This window comes from Chiloscyllium punctatum, chromosome 40 (assembly GCF_047496795.1).
Source record: "Chiloscyllium punctatum isolate Juve2018m chromosome 40, sChiPun1.3, whole genome shotgun sequence".
NCBI lineage: Eukaryota > Metazoa > Chordata > Chondrichthyes > Orectolobiformes > Hemiscylliidae > Chiloscyllium > Chiloscyllium punctatum.
Window position 1 is genome coordinate 33,164,719 of NC_092778.1, and position 26,229 is coordinate 33,190,947.

Below are 26,229 nucleotides of genomic sequence, written 5' to 3' on the forward strand. Positions count from 1 at the left end.
ACAAAAGGGTAACTAGGGAGAGAATAGGGCCCCTCAAAGATCAGTGAGGTGGCCTTTGTGTGGAGCCACAGGAGATGGGGGAGATACTAAATGAGTATTTTGCATCAGTGTTTACTGTGGAAAAGGACATGGAAGATATAGAATTTTAGGGAAATAGATGGTGACAGTTTGAAAAATGTCCATATTACAGAGAAGGAAGTGCTGGATGTGTTGAAACACAGAAAGGTGGATAAATCCCCCGGACCTGATCAGGTGTACCCTAGAACTCTGTGGGAGGCTAGGGAAGTGATTGCTGGGCCTCTTGCTGAGATATTTGTATCGTCAATAGTCGCATGTGAGGTGCTGGAAGACTGGAAGTTGGCTAACGTGGTGCTACTGTTTAAGAAGGATGGTAAGGACAAGCCAGGGTCTATAGACCAGTGAGCCTTACGCCGGTGGTGGCAAGTTGTTGGAGGGAATCCTGAGGTACAGGATGTACATGTATTTGGAAAGGCAAGGACTGATTAGGGATAGTCAACATGGCTTTGTGTGTGGGGAAGTCATGTCTCACAAACTTGACTTGAGTACTTTGCAGAAGTAACAACGAGGATTGGTGAGGACAGAGTGGTAGATGTGGTCTGTATGGACTTCAGTAAGGCATTCGACAAGGTTCCCCATGGGAGACTGGTTAGCAAGGTTCGATCTCATGGAATACATGGAGAACTAGCCATTTGGGTACAGAACTGGCTCAAAGGTAGAATATGGAGGGTAATGGTGAAGGGTTATTTTTCAGACTGGAGGCCTGTGACCAGTGGAGTGCCATAAGGATCCATTATTTTTCATTATTTATATAAATGATTTGGATGTGAGCACAAGAGTTATAGTTAGTAAGTTTGCAGATGACAACAAAATTGGAGGTGTAGTGGACAGTGAAGAAGGTTACCTCAGATTACAACAGGATCTTGATCAGATGGGCCAATTGGCTGAGAAGTGGCAGATGGAGTTTAATTTAGATAAATGTGAGGTGCTGCATTTGGGAAAGCAAATCTTAGCAGGACTTGTACACTTAATGGTCAGGTCCTAGGGAGTGTTGCTGAACAAAGAGACCTTAGAGTGCAGGTTCACAGCTCCTTGAATGTGGAGTTGCAGGTAGGTAGGATAGTGAAGAAAGCGTTTGGTATGCTTTCCTTTATTGATCAGAGTATTGAGTGCAGGAGTTGGGAGGTCATGTTGCGGCTGTGTACGACATTGGTTAGGCCACTGTTTGAATATTGCGTGCAATTCTGGTCTCCTTCCTATCGGGAAGATGTTGTGAAACTTGAAAGGGTTCTGAAATGATTTCCAAAGATTTGCCAGGGTTGGAGGATTTGAGTTATAGGGGGAGGCTAAATAGGCTGGGGCTGTTTTCCCTGGAGCATCAGAGGCTGAGGAGTGACCTTATAGAGGTTTATAAAATCATGATGGGCTTGGATAGGATAAATGGACAAAGTCTTTTCCCTGAGGTGGGGCAGTCCAGAACTAGAGGGCATAGGCGTAGGGTGAGAGGGGAGAGATATAAAAGAGACTTACGGGGCAACCTTTTCACGCAGAGGGTGTTCTGTGTATGGAATGAGCTGCCAGAGGAAGTGGTGGAGGCTGGTACAATTGCAACATTTAAAAAGCATCTGGATGGGTATATGCAGGGTTTGGAGGGGTGTGTGACTAAATTGTGTTGGGATATCTGGTCGGCATGGACAAGTTGGACCGAAGGGTCTGTTTCCGTGCTGTACATCTCTATGACTGTGCTCATTCATTGCTTCGCTTGCAGTGGTATTGCTTGAGGGAAGAATTTGAAGAGGGTATAGTGTTTTCCTCACTGTCTACCTCTAGTGCACTCAGAGTCTTTAAAGGCTTTAGAATGCAGTTGGGGTAGAACACCCCCAGCTTTTTGCTTGGGCATCAAAATCCACTGATTGTAAACTATGCATACCAGGTTAATGCTGTATTCTATGGAATCCCAGTCAAGGCAATTTTGCAATTGAAATGCCCTGGTGGAGATCTACAAACAGATAGCTCGGGAAAAGAATCTCGAGAATAGGGCATGACCTTTGACGACTAAAATGAGAAGTTTTTTTCACTCTCAGTTGTGAATCTTTGGAATTATCTGTCCTCGAGATGATTAACTACTGACTATATTCAAGCCCAAGAGGGATGGAAAAGTAGGATTAGTCACGATTGAATGGCAGACCTGACTCAAGGGGCCATGTGTAGTTGTTCCTTAAATTTGCATGTCCTTTTGAAACCAGGATGTTGTCTGTTACAATTCTAATGCCCAGTTAACTATAACCTAGCAATTAGGGCAGTCAGAATGCAATGCAGCTTGGACAGATTACACCTTCTCTGTTACAGTTTGATCCAACTTTGTTAGATGTTGCTAAGTGAGGTTTTAATTTTTATTCCCTGGGATGTGAGAGGTACTGTCAAAGGCTGAGATATGAGCCATCTTTAGTCATACTAAAGTTCAGTCCCAGAGGCACGACAAGATCCTACCAATTGTAGGTGAGATAAATGACCTGTTTTTTTTTGGTTGTTATGGGAGCATTTTTGACCAGAAAAGTACAAAGATTCCTGCTATTCATGTAGTGCCATGCTTCTTCACGAGAGAGTCCACATGTATTTTTGAATTCAAAACATATTCTGCTGTGTCATGCACTGAAACATCTGTCTGTTGTATCATCACACCTAATGTTCCATCCTTTATCAGGCAGACGAGGTGATTTTTAATCCCCCTTTCCCTGCTGTCATTCTCTAGTTGATCTCATTATTTACATTCTGTTTCTGTTAAGCTTTCTGCCTTATTTGTTTAAATCCTCTCCCACTTTTCTGTAAGGATCCTCATTGCTTCCTCCTCTCCTCCACTCTATTGTCATAAATATATTTTCAATGAGGCATTAAACCAGGTTTCATGCTAAGGTAGATACAAGAGATCCTTTCGTATATCTGTTTTGAAGAGCAGAGAGTTCCGCGTATACTCTGGTAAATGATCAAGTCTGCCATTGCCAAAACAGATTCTGTGTTTATTGTATTTTGTAAGACCTTGTTGCCTGCACAATGGCTAATTACTTACTTTTTAAGTGTAGATGGCCATGAGATGTTTGGGATGCTCCCTGTAATATAAATACAAGTTTTTTTTAAACTGGATGTTGGGAAGTAACTTATACCTTTTAATTTTCTTTCAGAATGTCGTATCCAAGAATGCTTTCCAATATCGTGGTAACTCTCAGCATGATGCTCAAGAGTTTCTGCTATGGCTTCTTGATAGGGTTCATGAGGATCTGAACAATATTGTTTTAACAAATGGGAGGCCTGCAGTCAAGGTATGATTGTTTGTCTGTATTCAACAGAAAAATAGAACAGGAAAAAAAAGACAAATTTCATGTTTGTTATTTATTTTGAGAGTTATTTGTACAAGCTCGTAATTTGGCTCTTCTTGACCGTGCCAGCTGTTTGGCAGTGCTGGCCATTACTTTTTATTCATTCATAGGATCTGGGCATTGCTGGGTAGACTAGCATTTATTGATCTTTCCCTAATTGTGCTGGAATGGAATGACTTGTTAGGTCATTATGGAGGACAGTTCGGAGGTAGTCATATTGCTGTGCGTCTAGAGTTACTTGTAGCCCAGACCACACAAGGATGGCAGATTAAAGAACATTATTGAAGCAGATGTGTTTTTATAACAGATAATGGACAGGGAGGTCATGTTGCGGCTGTACAAGACATTGGTGAGGCCATGACTGGAATACTGCATGCAGTCCTGGTCTCCCTGCTATAAGAACAATGTTGTGCAACTTGAAAGCATTCAGAAAAGATCTACAAGGATGTTGCCAGGGTTGGAGGGTTTGAGCTGTAGGGAGAGGCTGAATAGGCTGGGGATGTTTTCCCTGGAGCAACAGAGGCTGAGGGGTGACCTTATAGAAGTTTATAAAATCATGAGGGGCATGGATACAGTAAGTTGACAAGGTCTTTTCCCTGGGGTGAGGAAGTCTGCAACTAGAGGGCATTAGTTTAAGGTGAGAGGGGAAAAATTTAAAAGGGATCCAAAGGGCAACTTCTTTATGCAGGGGGTGGTGTGGGTTACTAGTTCAGTGTCAATACTATACTATGCCACCACTACTCCCCTGTTCGTTCTTCAATGGTCAGTGTATTCTTTTTTTCCAAGTACTTAAATAACTTGCTTTCGGAAGTTATGATTTAATCTGTTTACAACTATACGGGTAGTTTCAGATTGCAGTGATTTGCTGCATAATAAGAAAGAAAATGCCTCATGTCTCATCTTGTTGTTGTTCTCAACACCTTAAATTTTTCTGTTGTTGCCAACTCTTGCCACAAAACACAGTTTCAGCTTTTTAGAAGAAATGTTTTTGATTCTTTGGAGAGGCAGGGGAGATTGTCCCGCAGTCATTCCCAAGTAGAGGTTTAAAAAATCATGAGGGCATGGGTAGGATAAATAGACAAGGTCTTTTCCCTGGGGTGGGGGGGTGAGGAGTCCAGGGCTAGAGGGCATAGGTTTAGAGTGGGAGGGGAAAGATATAAAAGAGATCTAAGGGGCAACATTTTCATGCAGAGGTTGGTACGTGTATGGAATAAGCTACCAGAGAAAGTGGTGGAGGCTAGTACAGTTGCAATATTTAAAAGGCATTTGTATAGGTTTATCAGTAGGAAGGGTTTGGAGGGAAATGGGCCAGGTGCTGGCAGATGGGACTAGATTGGGTTGGGATATCTGGTCAGCATGGACGGGTTGGACCGAAGGGTCTGTTTCTGTGCTGTACATCTCTGACTGTATGGTCAGATGACATGCCGTTGGACCTCTGATGATATTTTGAGGTTGAACAGAGGGCTTAAACAAGCATCTTGAGACAGTTATGTTTCTGTGGAGAACTCAATTAATGCTGCCACAAAACAGTGACTTTAGATAGATAATGGACATGGTTAAAGATCATCATTAATGCAGCAAGTTAATGGACCTGCGTGTCAGTTTGTGATCTCTAGCTTTGCCTCTGCATGCTGGCATTCCTTGTGTTACATCGGTGATACAAATTCAAAGTCTATATTAAATAGGGCACTGCGTAATATCGAGCTAAATGTTTGATTGAATTCTGCATTTGATCTTTCAATTTAAAAAAAAGATTGAAATGTCGGTTTGAAATGCTTTGTAGCTGTGAAATTTTGTCAGACTTTGGGCTGAAAACACATTGTCCTTTGTGTGACATGCCTCAGGCCTCATGAAGGAACTTGAATTGGCACTTGGTTGTTGCAGCTTAGGCTTGTTTAAGATGGGGCATTGTGATGCAAAGCCAGGGGATGATTATGATGGGCTGGGGAATTTACTTGTTCCCAATATAGTCGCAGACTTCAGGGAACATCTCTGGGACACGCACGCACACACCCAAATAACACTGCTGCCCTGTGGCCAACTGCTTCCACTCCCCCTCCCACTCACATGCAAGTCCTGGGCCGCCACTACTGCCAGTGACTGGAGGATGAATGCTTCTGCGTTGGGATCCTTCAATCACATGATGTCAACCTCAACTTCAGTAGTTTCCAAATCTCCCCTCCTCCCATCTCATCCCAGATCTATCCTTCCAACTCGGCATCACCCTCTTGAATTGTCCTATCTGAACATTTTCCTTTCCACCTATCTGCTCCACCCATCTACCCATAGCCTTCCCAGCCACCCTCCCAACCAGCATCACCCCCCCCCCCCCCCCCCCCCGTATAGAATGTGCTTTCCATCAGGAAGTGATGACTAATTTCAATCTATTCTCAATGTTAAATGTTCAGAATCAATTGCTTTTCTACAGTTCCTTCAAAATCATTGTCCTATTACCATCATTATACCTATGTTCATATTTTATTTGTAAATATTTATCCAAAACATGCATTTATTATGTTTTTTCTACAAATACACTTGAGCACTTTTACTTTGTGCATTCCTCGTCTTTTCTGATATCCAAACAATCTTCCAGCTGATTTAGTTACGTTAGCTATGAAAGAGTATCTAGTTGCAAATAATGAATGTGATCTCTAAATTATTCAGAGGGATGCTAAATCTGCAATAAACTATATTTAAATTGGCCACCCAACTCTCGCAAGTTCTTTCCTATTATTTATCTATGGATGCTTTGTATGATAAATTTACTTTTCTTTCATTTAGCCTCCAAAAGATGAAGATGAGCTATGTGAAGGGCCATCTCTTCCAGTGAGAAGCAGTTTTGTGCAGGAGCTTTTTCAAGCACAATATAGGTGAGAGCTTCTTTGAGTTTAAAGTGAACAAGAGTTAATCATGGAGGAATTCATTTCCTTTTATAAGTTAAAGTTGTTTTAGTAGAGGTGTTGGACTGTTGGAAAACTGTGACCTCTGAGCAAGAGCAACTTTCCTGGTGCTGTTGGATTTTCCCTGATGTGTGAGCTGTTGTGCTCTTCAGTTGGCTATTTTGGGAGATTGGAGTGTCCCCTTGGTGATTTGATTTCCAGTTTTTTGGTTTGTAGGTGAACTGTCGAGTGTTATGCACTATCCAAGAAAATCTTGTACTAGCTTTCTAACAAATGATACAAAGCTTTGTTTGATACCACCCAATGTGCACAGATGTCCTAGATGCAAGATGACAATTGTGAGTTAGTGGTAGCCCCTTGAGCCTGCTCCACCATTCAAAATGGCCTAGCTCCATATACCTGTCTTTGGCCCATATCCCTTGATGTTTTTGCTAAATAAATATGTATCTATCTTAGATTTAAAATTACCAATTAATCCAGTATCCACTACCATTTGCGGAAAAAAGTTCCAAACATGTACCACCCTTTGAGTGTAGAAGTGTTTTGTAACATCCCTTCTGAATTGACTGGACCTAATTCTCAATTAAGTCCCCTAGTTCTAGAATCCCCAACCAGTGAAAATAATGTATCTATCTATGTGCTCTTTTCCTATTAATATCATGAAGACTTCGATCAGGTCACCCCTTAACCTTTGAGGGCAGCTCAGTGGTTAGCATTGCTGCCTCGTAGCACCAGGGTCCGAGATTCAATCTCAGCCCTGGGTGATTGTGTGTGTGAAGTTTGCATGTTCTCCCTACGTCTGCATGGGTTTCCTTCGGGTACTCCAGTTTCCTCCCGCAGTCCAAAGATGTGCAGGTTAGGTGAATTGGCCATGTTAAATTCTCCATAGTGTTCAGGGATGTGTAGGTTAGCTTCGTTAACCATGGGAAATTTAGGGTTATGGTTAAGGAGATGGCTCTGAGATGGATACACTTTGGAGTGTCGGTGTGGACTTGTTGGGACAGATGGCCTGTTTCCACACTGTAGGTATTCTTTGTTCTGTGTAACGTTCTAAATTTCAGAGAAGCCATGTCTAATTAGTATAAACTCTCCTCTTCTCATACCTTGACTTCAGGGGCTAAGTTATCATTCTTGTAAACCTACATTGTACTCCCTCCAAGGTCAAAATATCCATACTAAGGTATGGTGTCCAAATCTGTTCATAGTACTCCAGGTGGGGTCTAATTAGGATTTTGTGTAACTGCGGCATAACATCTAGATAGTTGTACTCTGGTGCTCTAGATATAAAGGCAAGTATTCCGTTAGTTTTCTTGAACATTTTCTGCACCTGTTTATGACATTTGTAAAGGTCTCTGCACCTGAACAATCGAGTTTCTTTGGGCATCCGTTATATTTAACTTTATGCCATCTCAAAAGTATACAAATCTATCTGTTTTTGGTCCAAAATGTATATCCTCACATTTGCTTAAATTGAGCTCCATCTGACACTATTTTGCCCAATTCACTTTGTCTAGCTGCATTCCTTTGAATTTCATGCGATCATCTTCACTGTCTACAATGCTGTTTAACTTAGTGTCATCAGCAAATTTGGATATATAACTTTGTATGCCACTATTCATGTATATCTGTGCTATGACCTCAAGTATTCACCTTAATTAATGTGATAATTGAGATCGTAATGCAGATACTTGTGGGATGCCACTAGTCACATCCTGCCGGTTTGAGTACCTACCCATTATCCTTCCTTTCTGTTGCCTGCCACTCAACCAATTGCTCAGCCATTTCAGTAATTTGCCTTCGATTCTGTGGCCTTCTGTCTTAGTTAACAGTCTCTTATGTGTGAACTTTATCAAATGATTCTGAATGTCCATATAAACAATATCCTGTCCACTACCCATTTCCCTATCCACTATCTTAGCCATCTCTTCTAAAAATTCAGTAATGTTTGTCAGGCATTTTTTAAAGAAGTTAATTTTTATGGGTTGTGGGCATCGTTGGCTGACCAGCATTTATTGCCCATCCCTAGTTGTTCTTGAGAAGGTGGTGGTGAGCTGCCTTCTTGGACTGCTGCAGTCCACTGCTGTGGGTTGAGCCACAATGCTGTTAGGGAAGGAAGTCCAGGGTTTTGACCCAGCGACAGTGAAGGATATTTCCAAGTCAGGATGGTGAGTGACTTGGAGGGGAACTTGAGGATGGTGGTGTTCCAATAAATCTGCCCTTGTCCATCTAGATGGAAGTGGTTGTGAGTTTGGAAGGTACTATCTTTGGTGATTTTTCTGCAGTGCATCTTGTCGATAGTACGCTGCTGCTACTAGGCGTCAGTAGTGGAGGGAGTGGATGCTTGGGATGTATGCCAGTCAAGCAGGCTGCTTTGTCCTGGATGATGTCAAGCTTCTTGAGTGTTGTTGGAGCTGCAGTCACCCAGGCAAGTGGGGAGTATTCCATCACAGTCCTGACTGGATGGTGGACAGGAGTTGAAAAGTGTGGCACTGGAAAAGCACAGCAGGCCAGGCAGCATCCGAGGAGCGTGAGAGTCAACGTTTTAGGCATAAACTCTTCTTCAGGAGTATTGGGGGACAGGAAGGGTCTGAGAGATAAATATGAGGGTAGGGTTAGAGCTGGGAAGAAGGTAGCTGGTAAGGTGATAGGTAGTTGCAGTTGGGCGCGTGATAGTGATAGGTTGGAGGGGAGGGTGGAGTGGGTAGGTGGGAAAGAAGGTGGAGAGGTAGGACAGTTTAAGTGGGTGAATTAGAGGGTTGGATCTGGGATGAGGTGTTGGGGGGGCGCGGTAAGGAAACTGGTGAAGTCGCCATTGATGCCATGTGGTTGGACGGTCCCAAGGCAGAAGATGAGGCGTTCTTCCTCCAGTTGTTGGATGGCTTGGGTTTGGTGTTGGAGGTGGCCCAGGTCTAGAATGTCTTTGGCAGAGTGAGAGGGGGAGTTGAAGTAGCTGGTCACAGAACAGTGGGGTTGTTTGGTGCGTGTGTCCCAGAGAGGTTCTCTGAAATGTTCAATGAGTTGGCATCCCCTCTCCCCAATGTAGAGAGATCACATCGAGAGCAACTGACACAGTCGGTGAGGTTCTTAGATGTACAAGAAAATCTCTGCTGGATGTGGAAGGATCCTTTGGGATCTTGGACGGAGGTAAGGCAGGAGGTGTGAGGGCAGGTTTTACACCTTTTCTGGCTCCTGATGAAGGGCTTTTGTCCGAAACGTCGATTTCGAAGCTACTTGGATGCTGCCTGAACTGCTGTGCTCTTCCAGCACCACTAATCCAGAATCTGGTTTCCAGCATCTGCAGTCATTGTTTTTACCTTTTCTGGTGGCAAAGGAAGGTGCCAGGAGTGGAGGGTGGGTTGGGGGATGTGGACCTTATGCGGGAGTCACTGAGGGAATGGTCTCTGCAGAATGCTGATAGGGGTGGGAGGGAAGTATATCTCTGGTAGTGGGGTGTGATTGTAGGTGTTGGAAATGGTGGAGGATAATGCGCTGTATCACTTTATCTCTCACACCCCTTCCCCCCCCCACCCCTCCCCCCCGCGCTTCTGATTAAGGGCTTATACCCAAAACATCAACTCTCCTACTCCTTGGTTGCTGCCTGACCTGCTGTGCTTTTCCAGCGCGATTCTTTTGACTCTGATCTCCAACATCTGCTGTCCTTGCTTTCTCTCAGGCTTTGAGGAGTTAGGAGGTGAGTTACTAGTTTCTGACCTGCTGTTGTAGCTACAGTATTCACATGGTGAGTTCAGTTGAGTTTCTGATCAATGATAACCCCCAGGATATTGATATTGGTGTCACCATCGCTGAATACACCATTGAATGCGAAGGCATTGTGGTTAGATTGTTTATTATTTGTGTGGCGCAAATGTTACTTGTCACTTGTCAGCCCAAGTCCATAGTCCAGATCTTGTTGCATATGACCTGCATCGGTATCTGAGGAGTGCTACTGAACATTTGCGCAACCATTGGCAAACATCCTCACTTCTGACCTTATGATGGAGTGAAGGTCATTGATGAAGCAGCTGAAGATGGCTGGGTTGAGGACACTACCCAGAGGAACTCCTGCAGAGACGTCCTGGAACTGAGATGACTGACCCCCCCATAACCACAACCATCCTGTGTGTCAGGCATGACTGTATCCAATGGAGAGTTTGACCCCTGATACCCATGGATTCCAGTTTTGCTCAGGTTCCTTGATGCCACACTCAGTCGAATGCAGCCTTGTTGTCAAGAGCTGTCACTGTAATGTCACCTCTGGAATTCAACTCTTTCATCCATGTTTGGACTAAGGCTGTAATGAGGTCGGGAGTGGAGCGTCCCCTGCGGAACCCAAACTGGGCATCACTGCGCAGGTTATTGCTGAGCAGGTACGGCTTGATGCTGCTTGATAGCACTGTTGATAACACCTTCCATCACTTTACTGATGATCGAGAGTAGACGGGATAGGTTGGTAATTGGTCATATTGGATTTGTCCTGCTTTTTATGTGCAAGACATACCTGGGCTTTTTATGTACAGGACATAGCACATTTTCTGGTAGGTACCAGTGTTATAACTCTACTGGAATAACTTGGGTAGGGGTGCAGCAAGTTCTGGAACATAAGCCTATTGCCGGAATGTTGTCAGGGCCCATAGCCTTTGCAGTATCCCATGTCCCTAACTGTTTCTTGATATCACTTGGAGTGAATCAAATCAGCTAAAAGCTGACAAAGGGTCAGTTAGAATCAAAATGTCAGCTCTTTTCTCTCCTTACAGATGCTGCCAGACCGACTGAGATTTTCCAGCATTTTCTCTTTTGGTTTCAGATTCCAGCATCTGCAGTAATTTGCATTTATATTAGCTAAAGGCTGGTATCTGTAATGCTGGTGACTACTGGAGGAGGCCGAGATGGATCATCCACTCCACACTTGTGGCTGAAGATTGCAGCAAAAGCTTCAGCCTTATCTTTCGCACTGATGGGCTGGGCTCTTCCATCATTGAGGATGGGGATATTTGTGGAGCTTTGTCCACCAGTGAATTATTTAATTGTCAACCACCATTCGCGACTGGAAGTGGCAGGACTGCAGAGCTTAGATCTGATCAGTTGGTTGTAGGATTGCTTGGCTCTGTCTGTCACTTGCTATTTACCTGTCGTGAATTCATAAGTAATCTTCCTGATTAACTGAAAATTTTGAAGGTGTTCAGTTATTCTCTCCTTGATTCTAGACTTTAACAACTTCCCCGTCACAGATATTAGACTAACTGGTTTGTAATTTGCCTGTTTACTTTTCTTTCGCCCCTCTTAAAAAGTGGAATGATGTGTGAAATTTTCCAATCCAGAGGGACGACTCCTGTAAATAGGGAACTCTGAAGACTTAGTTGAAATGTCTAGTGTGCTCCCCAACTTCCTTTTTGTGGTTGGAAGCCATCAGGTCCTGGGGATATGTCATTCTTTAACTCCATTGATTTTCTCATTATTGACATTTTACTTGCATTAGTTTTATTTAGCCCCTGTTCTTGATCTACTATTAATTTCCCTGCGACTTTCAACAAGCAATCCTCCTTTTCTACTGAAAATGCTGAGACAAACCAGTTATTCAACATGTCTCCCAGTTCCCCATAGTCACCGACAATATCCCATTTTCAGTCTTTATGGGTCCAATAATATTTCTGACCATCTGCTTTCCCTTTATGTAACTATAAAATCTCTCATTGATTTTGATATCCCTGGCAAGTTTCCTTTCATAATTCCTTTGTCTTGGATCACAGGGAGTATCCAAGCAGTTCTGTTTGGATTCGGTTAGATGTAGTTGAGAGAAGACTTGACAACAGCAATTTGCTTATATATGAACACTTAATAAGTGAAGGTGAGAAAGGAAGGAAAAGAAAGCAATGAGGCTCATGCCCTGAATGTCAGGGACCTCTCGATCCATGGCTGAACTGGAGACTTAGGTTTGTTTCTGGCACTGTTTGCGATCCTGGTCTGAGGTGAAGTTCAACAATGTGCAACAAAACGTTTTCTCTTATACAGTGTAACAGATAGCCAGTGCAGGAAAAAGTACAGAAAAGCAACTTTGATTATTCCATCTGCAGCATGCACCGGAATGTTCACCGAACTCATTCAAGGTCATGCAGCTATCAAATATCATTACCTTTGTTAGCCCTTCAGCCCTTAAGCTGGTTTGAGGCTCTTTGCCTGTTTTTGTACCTTTTTCCATTAAATAGGTTCTGTGCTGTTTTTTGTATGTCTTTGTTTTTAGTTTTATGCTGTCCCGTATTTCTTTAATTGTCTGTGGCTGTTTTTTTTCTGTGAAGTAGAGTTTTGTCCCCCCTCAGTTGTATAAATTGGATTAATATTAATTTAAACATGCTCCACTGTTCTTCAGTTGTTTCACCCATTAGCAGATCTTCCCAGTTCACTATAGTTTGTTTCATCTTGTTAAGTTTGGCCTTCCCTAAATCTAAAACTCTCATAGTTGATTTATGCTTTTTGTTTTCATTGCACTCATCTCATGTCATAATCACAATTTGATAAATGGTCATGCATAAATAGGTTACTAATTAAATCTAAATTGTTTCTTATTACTAAATCCAATGCTACTTGTCCCTTTGTTGCATTCAGGATATATTGCTGCAGGAAACTATCCTGGACACACTCGAGAAATTCACTACTTTTCTGACAGGTGCTTTCTACCTCTCCCAATCTGCGATAGAAGTTAATATTTCCCGTTAATGCTAATCTGGTTTTGCTATACACTTGTCTAATTTCTGCATTTATACAATCTAGCACTTAAGAGCTGCTACTTGGGGTCTGTACACACCACCTCTTACAGTTTTAGATCCTTTGCTGTTCCTCAGTTCCAACCATATTGTCCCCACTGAATCCTTCACTATATCCTCCCTCATCATTGACATAATTTTGTTTGTAATCAGTAAGACTACGCCACCTCCTCTCCCTTTTTCTCTGTCTGTATTGTAACTTTATAACCTGATGTATTCAATTCTGAATCCAGACCTTCCTACAGCCATGTCTCAGCAATGGCTACTGTATCATAATCTCCAATTTAAATTTGAACTTGCAGCTTTTTAAATGTATTCCATATGTTCTGTGCATTCATGTATAAAACTCTTATTTGTGCCATATACTCTAACCTGATCCTCAGTAAAGATGCTTTACACCTGTTTATTATTTCTCTCTTCCAGTTTAATCAATGCAATTTTTATACTTTTTCCATTATCTACCAAACCTGGTAGGATTGCTGACTATTTCTGTACTCCCTGTCATGTTACTATTCTCAATTTATATGGAAAAATGTCTTGAGTTTCTGTCTGAACTTCGTAGGTTGGCAACAAAATGACTGTTTCTCTTTTTCCTTTTAGGTCTTCATTGACATGTCCTCATTGCCAAAAACAGAGCAATACCTTTGACCCATTCCTGTGCATCTCTTTGCCCATTCCTCCACTTCAGACCAGGTAAGAGTTTGAGTTACAGCTACAAATGTCAAAATTTTGGGACCATTTGTGCTACAACTGGGTGATGTTTCTAACTATCATAAACTGGAAATGCCAGAGAGAGAGAGAATCTTTTTGGCAAAATCATTGTTGTTACTTCAGAATCATGTAGCACAGGTGGAACCCATTCAATTGTTGTGCCTGTGCTAGCTCTTTGAAAGAAAATCCATTTAGTTCCATAGCCCTGCAAGTTTCTCTCTTTTTTTTAAAATAAAGTGTCTAGTTCCCTTTTGAAAACCACTTTAAATATCCTTTGCCCATAGTTGGGCTGTGCCTTCCAGCTTGCCATAAATAAAGATTTGCATTTATGTAGGATGCATTTATAACTGATTTATAAACAATTGATTACTTAAATGCATGAAAGATGGCAGCCAATTTGTACTCACCAGGCTCCCACAAAAGCAAATTGATAATGACGACCTTTTGATTGAGAAGAAGGTATTGGTTGGGGCACTAGGGATAACTTACTTGCTCCTCTGTGGAACCTGGAACTTAGTTTAACATCTCAATTGAAAGTTGACATCTTCAATTGTGTAAATCTCTCTCAGTACTGTATTGAAATGGCAGCTGTAATTTTCTGCTCAAATCCTTGACTAGGACTTGAGTCTAAAACTTTCTGGCTCAGTCAAGATTGTTACCAACTGTATCACAGCTGTCATTGATATTTACATTTCTGGCTGTTTCTCTTAAATCTGTCTCTTTTGGTTCCTGAACATTCAACCATGAGAAACTATATTTCCTTCTATTTACTGGAGTTGGGATGTCATATTGCAGCTGTACAGGGCATTGGTGAGATCATTTTTAGAATACTGCATTAATTCTAGTCTCCCTGCTATAGGAATGATGTTGTTAATCTTGAAAGGGTTCAGAAAAGATTTACAAGGATGGAAGTTTTGATCTATAGGGAGATGCTGAATAGGCTGGACCTTTTTTTCCTGAAGTGTTAGAGGTTGAGGGATGACGCTATAGAGGTTTATAAAATCATAAAAGGCATGGATAGGATGAATAACCAAGGTCTTTTTCCCAAGTTGGCGAAGGCCAAAACTAGAGGGTATGGGTTTAAGGTGAGAAGAAAAAGATTTAAAAGGAACCTAAGAGGAAACCTTTTCATGCAGAGGGTGTGCATGTATGGAATGAGCTGCCAGAAGTAGTGGTGGTGATGGGTACTAATGCGACGTTTAAAAGGCATCTGGATGGCTACTTAAATAGGAAGAGTTTAGAGGGATATGAACCAAATGATGGCAAATGGGACTAGATCAGTTTTGGATATCTGGTTGGCAATAACAGAAGAGTTGGACAAAAGAGTCTGTTGCTGTGTAATTCTGACTGTGATATTGCCATCTAATAATTTTATGATTTTGCTATTTTTAATTAAATATACCCATACTAGGTTCTATAACAAAAACGTGAAGATTCAGTAGATTAAAATCCATCTAATTTCTTATCACTGCTTTCCTCTTCAAGTTATAGAATTTTTAGAGTTGTTTAATTGCATTAAATGCACCATTAGAGTGTTTCAGGTTAAGAGGGCGTGAATGTGCTTAAAATTTTTTGATGGATGCAGGAAGAAATAAAGGGAAGAGCAAGTGAGGTGAAAGAGGGTACTGATATCCCGGGGCAGCCAGATATCATTTCAGAGCATCATGCTTCAAGTCACTTGGGCATTACAGTCCACTGGGCCAAACACTACTGGCTGGAGGCCTTTTAAGAAATCGATTGGATATGTTGTTTTCAGATGAATGTTTATAGACCGTAGTATCTGTTACTAGTTGTAAATAAGTTCTTAAAACTATTTAGATGTAACCATCAGGCTGATTGGTTAAACTTGTACTTAATGATTTTCTTTTTTCTCCAATGGTCACTCAGACTTTAAGGATATTTAGTGACAGTAGTATTAAACTTGGGACCTTGAATTAATTATGGTTAATTCTGTAATGTTTTTTGACCAGTGAAGACCAGTTGCTATCCCACATTTAAACTTGCTATAGTTCTGTGACTGAGTCAGGAGGAGTGCACCATCTCTCTAGTTCCATGACTCCATAAGTCAGTACAGAAAACAGAAATGTATTTTCCATAAAATAGCTTTGCTTAGCCAGATGAATTTTTAAATTAAAAAAAATGCCTATCAAGGAGTAATCTTTATAAACACAGTTATTTGTTTTTTATCAAATCAAAACTGATTCAATGAGTTGTTATAACTAGTTGACATACACAGATGATACAAATGTCCATATTCTTGCTTCTCTTTTTCAACCTGCGGTGTCTTTGGCATTAGCAAAAGAAAGAAAAAGGTTTTTTTCCCCTCTGCAGAGGTTCCCATTTTTTTAAAAACAGAAAAACAGTTTCTTTTTATTGAGGTTATTTTTTAAGACAATAAGGATAAGGAGTAAAATCTTCAGAAGGCCATTGTTCTCTGGTGTCTTGACAGACACGGTTTGCTCAGGATATTGAATTTAATATTGAAAACTTTACGACCTGAGGCTGGAGGAGCGCACTATTGCTCTGGTGTCCCTATTCCACAAGTCACAACATAAATCAAAAATAGATTTTTCAGTTACTAAGATGACTAATTAATACAGTGTCTCTATCAATTTTTTTAATGCATACACGCATGTGAGTTTTACTAGCTAGGCCAGCATTTATTGTCCTTCCTTGTTTGCCCTTGAGAAGGTGGTTTGAGCTGTTTTCTTGAACCACTGCGATCTATGTGCTGTATGTGGGCCCACATTTTCATTTGAGTAACTCCCTAGATATTGATAGAGGGGTATTCACTATTAAATATTGAGGGATGATTAGTCGATTTGTTTTGTTCTGTTTTATTGGAAGTGATCGTTGTCTGGCATTTGTGTGGTGTGAATGTTATTTACAAATTTAAAAAAATATATAAAATGACCATCCACTAGGTTTCTTAATAAACCAACAATAATGTTTATAATCAAAACAAAATTTACTCGGTGAAAATGCAAAGATTAGTTAATATGTAAATTTAATAATGTGCAAGTATAACTTGTTCATCCATCAAAATATCCCCAAAACATCCACACATACACGTACACACTTCAGGGAAAGAAAAGATAAAAGATTTCCCTAATAAGGTTGGCTTTGTGAGACAAAAAAGCCCACTTTGGTCCATGAGTTATTCTTTAAGGAAATAGAATAAATTGTAGAACATTTCAAAATCTGACATTCTGACATGTGTGGTCAAGACAATAATGATTATCTTCAGAGTTTTTGTAGACACAGCTTTCTGAGTTAATGGAATATTCAAATGCCTTTGAATTATTCTTTTTCAGTAGAACAAATAGATTTGTCCAGAATGTTGGTGAGGTCACTTTTGGAGTACTGTGTACAGTTCTGGTCGTCTTGCTATAGAAAGGATATTACTAAATTAGAGAGGCTGCTGAAAAGATTTGCAATGTGTTACTAGGATTGGAGGTTTTGAGTTGTAAGAAGGGGCTAGGACCTTTTTCATTGAAGTTTTAAGGGTGACCTTATCGAGGTTTATAAAATCTTGAGGGGCAGAGACAAGGTGAATAGTAATGGTCTTTACCCAAAATGGGAGAGTTCAAAACTAGGGAGCATATTTTTAAGATGAGAGGAGAAAGATTTAAAAGGGACCTGAGGGGCAACTTTTCTACACAGAGAGTGGTTCCTGTGTGGAATGAAGTGCTAGAGGGAAGTGGTAGGTGCAGGTTCAGTTGCATTTAAAAGCTGTTTGGACAGGGGCATTAATAGGGAAGATTTAGAGGGATTAAGGCCAAATACAGGCAAATGGGACTAGTTTAGTTTTGGAAACTTGGTCGGCATGGATGAGTTGGACTGAAGGGTCTGTTTCTGTGCTGTGACTCTGACTCAATGACTGTATATACACTGCACAATTATCTCTCCTACCTAATTAGTGCTTACTATTATTGTCAGAATAATGGAGTTAGAGCCCAGAGAGAGAGAAAGTAAGTTAGACAGACAAACAGGTAGTTAATAGTAAGCCAGAGTAGAAGAAAGGTTGCTAGCAGAGACAATGAGCAGATGAAAATGGGTTGGTTTTGCTAAAAGAAGCCCATGTCATGACATGACTCGGGGTGTGGATGTGGATGAAAAACATGGATGGAAGTGTTCAGGATATAAAATTATTACTCTAGGAAGGGTATTATTAAATTAAAGAGGGTGCGGAAAAGATTTACAAGGACTGGAGGGTTTGAGTTATGAGTTGGAGCGAGATAGGCTAGGACTTTTTTCACTAGAACATGGGAGTTTGAGGGTGACCTTATTGAGTCCTGAAAGCTGCAGGGTCCCCGAGTGGAAAATGAAACTCTGTTCTTCCAGCCTGCACTGTGCTTTGCTGGAGCATTGAAACAGGCCTGAGACAGAAATATTGGCCAGGGGCATGGTGTTGTATCGAAGTGGCAGGCAACTGGAAGCTTGAGTTCAGATTTATGGAAAAGTTGTTTATTTCCTGCCTTGTACAGTGCAGGTTGGTTGGGGTGAATCACTGACCATAGAACAAACCTGAACTGGTTGATAATGACCTTGGATGGGATTTTAAAATCTGCATTCAGCAGTGAGACGAGTCACAAATTTCTGGTTTCCACCTTCTCCCCATTCCGCTTGGAGATGAAGGTGATCGCACATGCTCCTGGGCAGAAGTATGCTGTTATAGACCTCTAGCAGGTACTGGCCAGTCAAATCCCGTGAAGCAGAATAAAGCATGGTCACTGAGCCATCATTAGTGAGAGTTTTGCACTTCTCGAAGGACTTGAAGGCTATAGTCAGCTCATCGAGAGACACCGGCTGGTCCAGACTCTCCCGTATGCTGTCCACTGTGATAGAAGGCAGGAACGATTGGGAGGCCATGCTGTCTGTGGGCTTCATGACATATTGTTTGGTATAAAATGGTTTGCTGATCCTCAGGATATCAGACTGAGATGATGTTACTGAGCCACCTTCTTGCACGCTGCTGATCAGAACTCTCCCTGTGCTCCTTTTGGAAGAGGAAAATCTAACACATCTCATCCCACTCCATGGAGCAGAATGTTATTTTGGAGGCATCAAACAAGGCTTGCTGGCATTTTACCTCCTAGAGGTCCTCCTTGACATCGATCCCATCATGTGCAATGGAAGTAGGTTTTACATGCTTTTCTGGATTTGGGAAAATTTCACCCGCCTTTGTCTCTCTCTCTCGCCTTCTGGACACTTTGCGGATGAAGAACACTTGGTATTGACTGTTTCCTGCCAGTCTGCTGAAGACTCGGAGGTGTTTCACACTTCTCCAACCTTTGTAATCTCTCTTGAGTTTCTCAATGTTTTGGAGTCAAAAGTTTCATATTCAGCTTCCGCATTTTCTTGACAGCTCTCTGGTCATCCTGTAGGTCAGTCCTTTGCTAGCAGGAGGCAGTGGTCAGAGAAGAATGGAACACTGTTGGTTGGTCTGACTGTGAACACTCGGACATAAATAGGAAATCTATCCTTGAGCAAATAGACCCTTTTGATTAAGATGCGTTCCAATTGCAGGGGTGCTGAACATATCGTGCAGCTTGGTATCTTTTATTGTTTCCATCAGGAATCTGGACATAGCAACCAGTTTGCTCTCTGGAACATCCAGCCATATTGATAACTCAGTTGAAGTCGTTAACTGGAATTATGGCCTGGACGTTGCCAGCAGCACTGGGTGCTGCTAGAGGTTGGCCAGATGTTCATTCTTTACTGCTGGGCTGTGCATGCTGATTCGTTTTGAAAGAGTATTTCTGTACATAGCGTTTGCCACAAGGAGGTGTTCACCCACCACCACCCTAACTTTGGAGATGGTGATATTGCCTCTTTGCAGTAGAGGAAGAGCTACTCTTCCCAGGCTAGAGGAATGGCAATTGTTACTCTCTGACCAAATTGATAGCTTGTGGGCCCACAAGCTCAACTATTTCCTGCAGCTGCTGAGGTGAGGTATCTCACGTTGCTGCCGAAATAGGAGGTCCTCTTTGATGTTGGCCAGGTAAGCCGACATGGAGTCACATCGCATAGTTGTTTTTATACCAGTTTATGCTGGCAATTTCAGACCCATTCTAAGATTTCTGGTTCACTACACTATCCAATAAAGGTTTAAATATAATCCAGTCATTGAGCGAGCTCCTATATCCGCGTGTTGTGAGTGAGCTGCTTCAGTTCACAGGTAATGGTGCTGTTCCTCGCTGGACCATTGTCCTGATCAGTTGTCTTTGGGGTGAAGACAAAGCCAGGTAGGTTTAGTTTTGTGTCATGCTCTGATTTGGACAGAGCTGCTGCTTTGCTCATGTTTCCAATGCCATGGGTGGGGGTTTTCTGGATCCCCTACGATGTTCAGTGTTACCAGGTTTGGGGGTACTCAGCTCCTTTCCCCTCTTGGTGCTATGTCTCTTCTTCTGTTTATGGCTGCCCCTCCCAAACATTTTTATCAGAGGAGCCGGTGGTGCATCCTTCAAGTAGCTGCTGCTTTGTGCTCTGCTGCTGGCCTAGTTTAAAAGAAAAATTGCCATTGTCCAAAGTGATCTTTCAATAGTGTCTTAAACAAACCATGCTCCAAATCTTACCACAAACTTGAAATAAATCTATTTTTCCACAATCCTTCAAGACTCAAGCCCTCTAAAAATACTAAATATGGAAAAGTTTGCAACAGTATGTGATTTAGAATACTTTGCACTATGCACCAAGATATTTATTTTCCTAAAACAAATTCTTCATCTTTCATCAAAAGTCTTAAGCTGCTTTTCCTATTGAATTTATTAATTCCAAGGAGCTGCAAGAGTTTGCCGAATTGCAGATGCCTGGTGCTGTTGCATATAGCAGGCTGTGCAAGCTGGCTTTGCATTGATTATAATTGTGGAATTTGTCTTGTTAAGTGTAATCTTAATTTAGATGAAAGCTGATGCAGTGTATTAATTTGAGATTTAAAAAAAAGCTAAAACTGGGGAAAATGCCTGTGGGAAATAAAGAAATGCTCATATGGTTTATATTTCCAAAATCAATGTTTAAAGCTCAGGATTGTATTTGAAGCTGCAGCAAACAGATTGTTTTCCTCAAAATAGAAATTGCACAATTGCTCTCATATTCATATGATTATGCCATACCATTACAAATTGAAGTTTTAAGAGTAAGCAAATCATTTTCATTATGATTTGTACCTATCAAATGCCTCCCCAATCTTAATTGCTATCTTAACCTAGTTCTTTCTCCAATGTCCAGCTTCTGTGCAGTTTATTCATAACCATTTTCTTAATTTCATTTATCTGTTTCAATTTTTTAGTAGTTTTTTTTGCTTAATTCAAAATACCGGGTAAATGTATTCCTTATTCATGCCGAGAACCCCTTTGAATGATCAAAATTATATGAATAGCTGTAGAAAACAATTTAATTGTACAAGAAGAATCGTAATATTGCAGAGATTCCAAGAGTCTGTGTAAACCTGATGTTTTGTGTTTAGTAGAATAGCAGTGCTAAAGAAGCTGGTTTTGTACTAACTGTAAGGACTGCTCTAAGTTGTCACCATTTGGGAGTGGTGTTCAGGCCCAATAGCAATAACCACACAGAGTGGAGAGAAGAAATAATGAGAGCTTGTCATAAAAGCATCCTACAACAATGTTTGATTTTTAACTTTGTCCATCCAGTCCAGCACTGGCACCTCCAAATTAAAGCAATGAGAGATTTTAATCTACATACGTATTGATTGGAAAAGTCAGATGGGCTAAAATAGTCTCGATTAGAAGTTTATTGGCTGTTTTTGGGAAAGTTTTCTTTAAGAAGAGCATGTTCTGTAGCCTACCAGAGAGGATGCTATACTAGACCTTATACTGTGCAGTGAGATTGGATAAATATTTGGATTTTACACTCTTTTTATTCATTTGTGAGATGAAGGCGTCGTTGGCTAGGCTGGCATTTACTACCTGTTCTAATTACTCTCATTGTTGTGAGTCTGGAGTAATATCTTAGCCAGATCAGGTAAGGACAGTAAATTTCATTCCCTAAAGGACATTAGTGAACCAGATGGATTTTTCTGACCATCAACAATGGAGCCATAGTCATCATTAGACTCTTAATTCAAGATTTTTCTTGAAATCAAATTCTACAATCCTTCATTATGGAATTTAAGTCCAGGTCGCCAAAACATTACCTAGGTCTTTAGATTAGCAGTCCAGTGATAATACCACTAGTCTATCACCTTCCTTTCAAAATACGCAGAAGAGAAACATTGCAATGATTTAAGAAGAATTGCAAGAGACAAGGTAAAACAAAACTAAAACAAAGAGCACATAATTGTGCAGAGACAGTTGAAAAGTCAGAAGATTGGATGGAATATAAAGAACAGTAAAGAATGAGCAAATTGATTAATGTTGGAAATTTGACAAAGCTAGCCTAAATGTAAAATAGGTAATAAGAATTTCTGTAAATATTTAAAGAAAGGATTTACCAAAGTGAGTGGTGGTCCTATTGAAAGACTTGAGAATTAATAATGGAAAATAATGGCAGACGAAGAGGTATTTTGCATCAGTCTTTATTATTAGAATAAACAATAAATCATCTTGGACCAGTGTTAAGTTGGGAAATGTGAGAGAGGAACTTGGGACAGTGGTTGTAAAGTCACAATCACCAGACAAATGGTACTGAGTAAGTTGCTGGGGGCTGTGGACTGACAAGTGCCCTTGTCCTGATGGACTGCATCCTAGCAGCTAGTGAAATAGAGTTGATGCATTAGTTTTTATCTTCCAAAACTCCCCTGATTCAAGGATTATTGTGGCAAATGGGATTTCCTGGTCTACGGGTTGCACAATGGCATGGAAAAACAATTGGCTGACCACCAATCAGCAAATAGGTGCTCAGAGGCCGCCTTCAGGTTGGCAAGATGTATGAAATGTGTGTCACATGGATTGGTCTTGGGACTTAAGCTGTTTGTAATTTATACAAATTACTTAGATGGATGGTGGAAAAATAGTTGCAAAATTTGATGAAGATACACAAGTAGGAAATTAAGTTGTGAAGATGACATAGGAAGCTACCAAAAGATGTGAAAAATTATGCAATTGTCCATTTTAGCAGGAAGAATAAACAGGAAGCAATTACCTAAATAGTGAGATATTGCAAACTGATCTTGGTATCCTCAGAATGAATGGCAAAACTTAGTGTGTGGGTTCAGCAAGTAATTAGGAAAGCTAATAGAATGTTGTTGCTTATTGTTGCGAAGTCAAAAGCATGTATGTTCACTTTAAAATAGAAAGTATTTTCTGAATTTTGAGTAAACTTGAAGTGCCAGCTCAACTGTCCGAATGGGAAGGCTGGGAGATGAGCTAGTCCAAAATAGGTACTTGTAGCAATTGACTGTTAAATGGATACTTGAGTTTTGGTTGCTGTTTTGACAACAATTAGAATTTAACCAATAAGTTTAAATTCTGTCCAGGATGCTAAAACCCAATCGAGTTCGAATTTATTTATTGACACCTGTAAATCAATCAAATTATACAAATTTAAAGTGTCATGGGGGGGGGGGGGGGTTAAAACACATGGGCATTTTGAAAATTGGCCAGAGAGCAACTGACGTAGAACCAACTACCCATTTACCATCTTGCTCTCAAAGAAATTAAAAGGCACTCTCTATCAAAAAGTTACCTTTTCATGTAAAACCTATTTGCAGTAAAAAAGAAAGACGACAACCCAGGAAGATCACCAGCTGAAGATTGAAGATAGCAGAGAAGGTAGAGACTGAGTGGTCTTGAGATTAAGTTCATGTAATGTTTAATAAGTGTGTTACTGGACAGCGTTTTTTAAATAAAGTTAGGGTCAGATAGTAAGTAGTTAGGAGGGGCTTGGATTTGTGGATATTTGATGGTTAGTGTACACTATTAGAGTTAAGAAAATAAGTTACTTTTCTTTAAATAGTGGAATTTTGGAGTGTCTCATATTTTAACAGTTACAAGGCAGCAAGCCTTTCTGGGTGTTTGGTTTAGTTAACAGAGGGGTTTGCCTCTGCATCACAATGGTTTGGGGGCTCGCCTGGGATTTGGACAGATTTGAACAGATTTGGGATATGAGAGCTCCCAGCAGATTTAAACACTTGGTGATTAGTGTCCTTGATCTTTAAATGAAACTTAGGTGAGAAAATTTGTTTAATTTCTGTTTCTTGTTGGTTAAATTAAAAGTGAGGGAACTGGCTTTTAACATTGCTAAAGAGGTTCTGGGGTTTGAAGATGCTTCCCAAATTTGCCAAGAAAGTTTAGAAAGAAGAGAAAGGATATACTTTGGGAATTAGCGAATAGGTTAGAATTTGGTTTAATCAGGGCCAAAAAGAAAGCTGAAATTGTAATGGAGTTAGTCAAGCACTTAGGTGTATCAGAGAGACAGACAAGTGCAGTAGAGTTAGAAAAGCTAAAATTATAAATGAGGCAACTGGAGTTAGAAGATAAAGACTTGGATGGAAGGTTCTTAGCTGAGCAAAGGGAAAGAGAGAGAATTTGAACTTCAGTTGTGAATTAGTCAGCAAAAGTCAAGTTAACAGGATGAAGATAAAGGGAGAAGGCAATGATGTGTATAAATATCTTAAAACATTGACACATTTTCATAAAAGGTATCAAAACCTCCTGTCCTTCATTTGAAAAATTGGCTAGACAGATAAGAGTGGCCAGAGAATTTGTAGGTAATGCTGGTTCAGACTAAGCTGGTAGGCAGAGCTAGTGAGATATTTGCAGTGCTGTCAGATGAGGTGTCATGAGATTATGCAGTTGTCATAAAGGCTCTTTTTGCTTATGAATTGGTACCAGAAGTGCATAGACAGTGGTTCAGAAATATAAAGAAGGAACCAGGTCAGACTTGAAGTTGAGCTTGAAAGAATTAAACAACAATTTTGATAAATGGGTGCAGGCCTTAAAAATAGTTAAGACGTAAGAGGCTCTAAGAGAGATTATTCTGCTGGGGGATTTAAAAACTCACTTCCAGAGATGATGAACCGAAATTTCAAAAAGTGAGGAGAGTGGCAGATGAATATGCATTGGTGCATAAGGTGAAATCTAGCTTCAGATAGGAATTTCATCCTGAGACGGATAGAAATTAGGAGAAGGGGAGATTCTTCACTACGAAACAGTTTGATAGAGCTCTTAAGGATAGTGGAATCAAGGGTTATGGGGATAAGGCAGGAACAGGATACTGATTTGAGGATGATCAGACGTGATCATAATGAATGGTGGTGCTGGCTCGAAGGGCAGATTGGCCTATTCTTGCACCTATTGTCTAAAACAAAGAGTAGATCACACTGGGAATAGTTTGCCACAGGTGAAAAAAAGAATCCCAAGGGGGTGAAAAGGAGATGAAAGGCCTCTGGTGTTTTCACTGTGGTAAGGTGGGACATACAAAATCACAGTACTGGTCGTTGAAGAAAGATACTGGGAAAATATGTGGTAAAAGAGGCTAAGCCAGTGGGATTAGTGAAAGTAGTAAAGGAAACTCCAAGAAAAGTTGAGGAGCTGCAGGAGAGTGGGTAGCCTAGGCAGAGGCTGGGTATTGAGTTAGTGCCTGATCTCGATAAAGACTTCACCTCTGTTGGTAAAGTTTACTCAAGAAGAACAGAGGGAGAAAAGAAAGAAGTTAAAATTTTAAGAGTTACGTGATCTGGTCCGTCTCTAATAGTAAGAGATGAAAGTATTTGCATTTTTTCTGACATGTTACCTGAGAGCATGATAATTTGTGGAATAAATGGACAGAAATTTAATGTTCCCCTTTGTAGGGTCAGGTTGGAGAGCCAAACCAAGACTGAGGAAGTAACAATGGGATTGATTGACAGTGTGTCAGTTCCAGAATACAGTTTGTTCTTGGGAATGACCTCGCAGGATCCAAGGTGGGAGTGGTGCCCTCTGTGGTGGAGATGCCGAGGATTGAACACTTATTATGAGGAGAATTGAATACAATAGTAGGAAAGTTTAGCACTAATGAGACCACATTTGGAGCACTGTGCATGCGTTGGTCACCTTATTTATTAAGGCATGGTGTAAAGCGTTGGATGAAGTTCAGAAAAGGGTTGCGAAACTAATAACCTGGAACGGTGGTCCTCTTATGAGGAAAGATTGGGCAGGCTAAACTTTTGTCTGCTTGAGTATATAAGAATAAGTGTTGACTTGATTGTTCTTTTTCATTTTGGGAGAATTTAGAACTAGAGTATTTTTTATTGTCTCTGCATGTCTCCCTCAGTGGAAAGGTGGAGGAAGTATTGAGTCTTTGGATACTTTTAAGGAAGGTGTAGAAAAGTTCTTGTTAAGCAAGGGGAGATGAAGATCTATTATGCAGATTTGTTACACGCTGATCAGCCATGATCTTACTGAATATTGGAGCAGGCTCCAAGGGCTGAATGGTTCTTATCTTAACTGAGGTTGTGTTGCACCATTCCTGTGATTAGATCTTTTGGGATTTGTTGTGTGCATTCACTGTAATGAAAGAGCTCCTCAC

At 40.8% G+C, this 26,229-nt stretch overlaps 1 protein-coding gene across 1 annotated transcript in view; it reads left to right on the forward strand.

The window, feature by feature from the left end:
* The window catches only part of usp31 (ubiquitin specific peptidase 31), a 140,578-nt gene that overhangs the window by 49,038 nt on the left and 65,311 nt on the right, over positions 1-26,229 (forward strand). Inside the window, exons 2-4 of the mRNA XM_072559509.1 lie at positions 3,198-3,335; positions 6,174-6,262; positions 13,651-13,743. Coding sequence (XP_072415610.1) covers positions 3,198-3,335; positions 6,174-6,262; positions 13,651-13,743 — 320 coding nt within the window. The remainder of the gene's footprint in view (positions 1-3,197; positions 3,336-6,173; positions 6,263-13,650; positions 13,744-26,229) is intronic.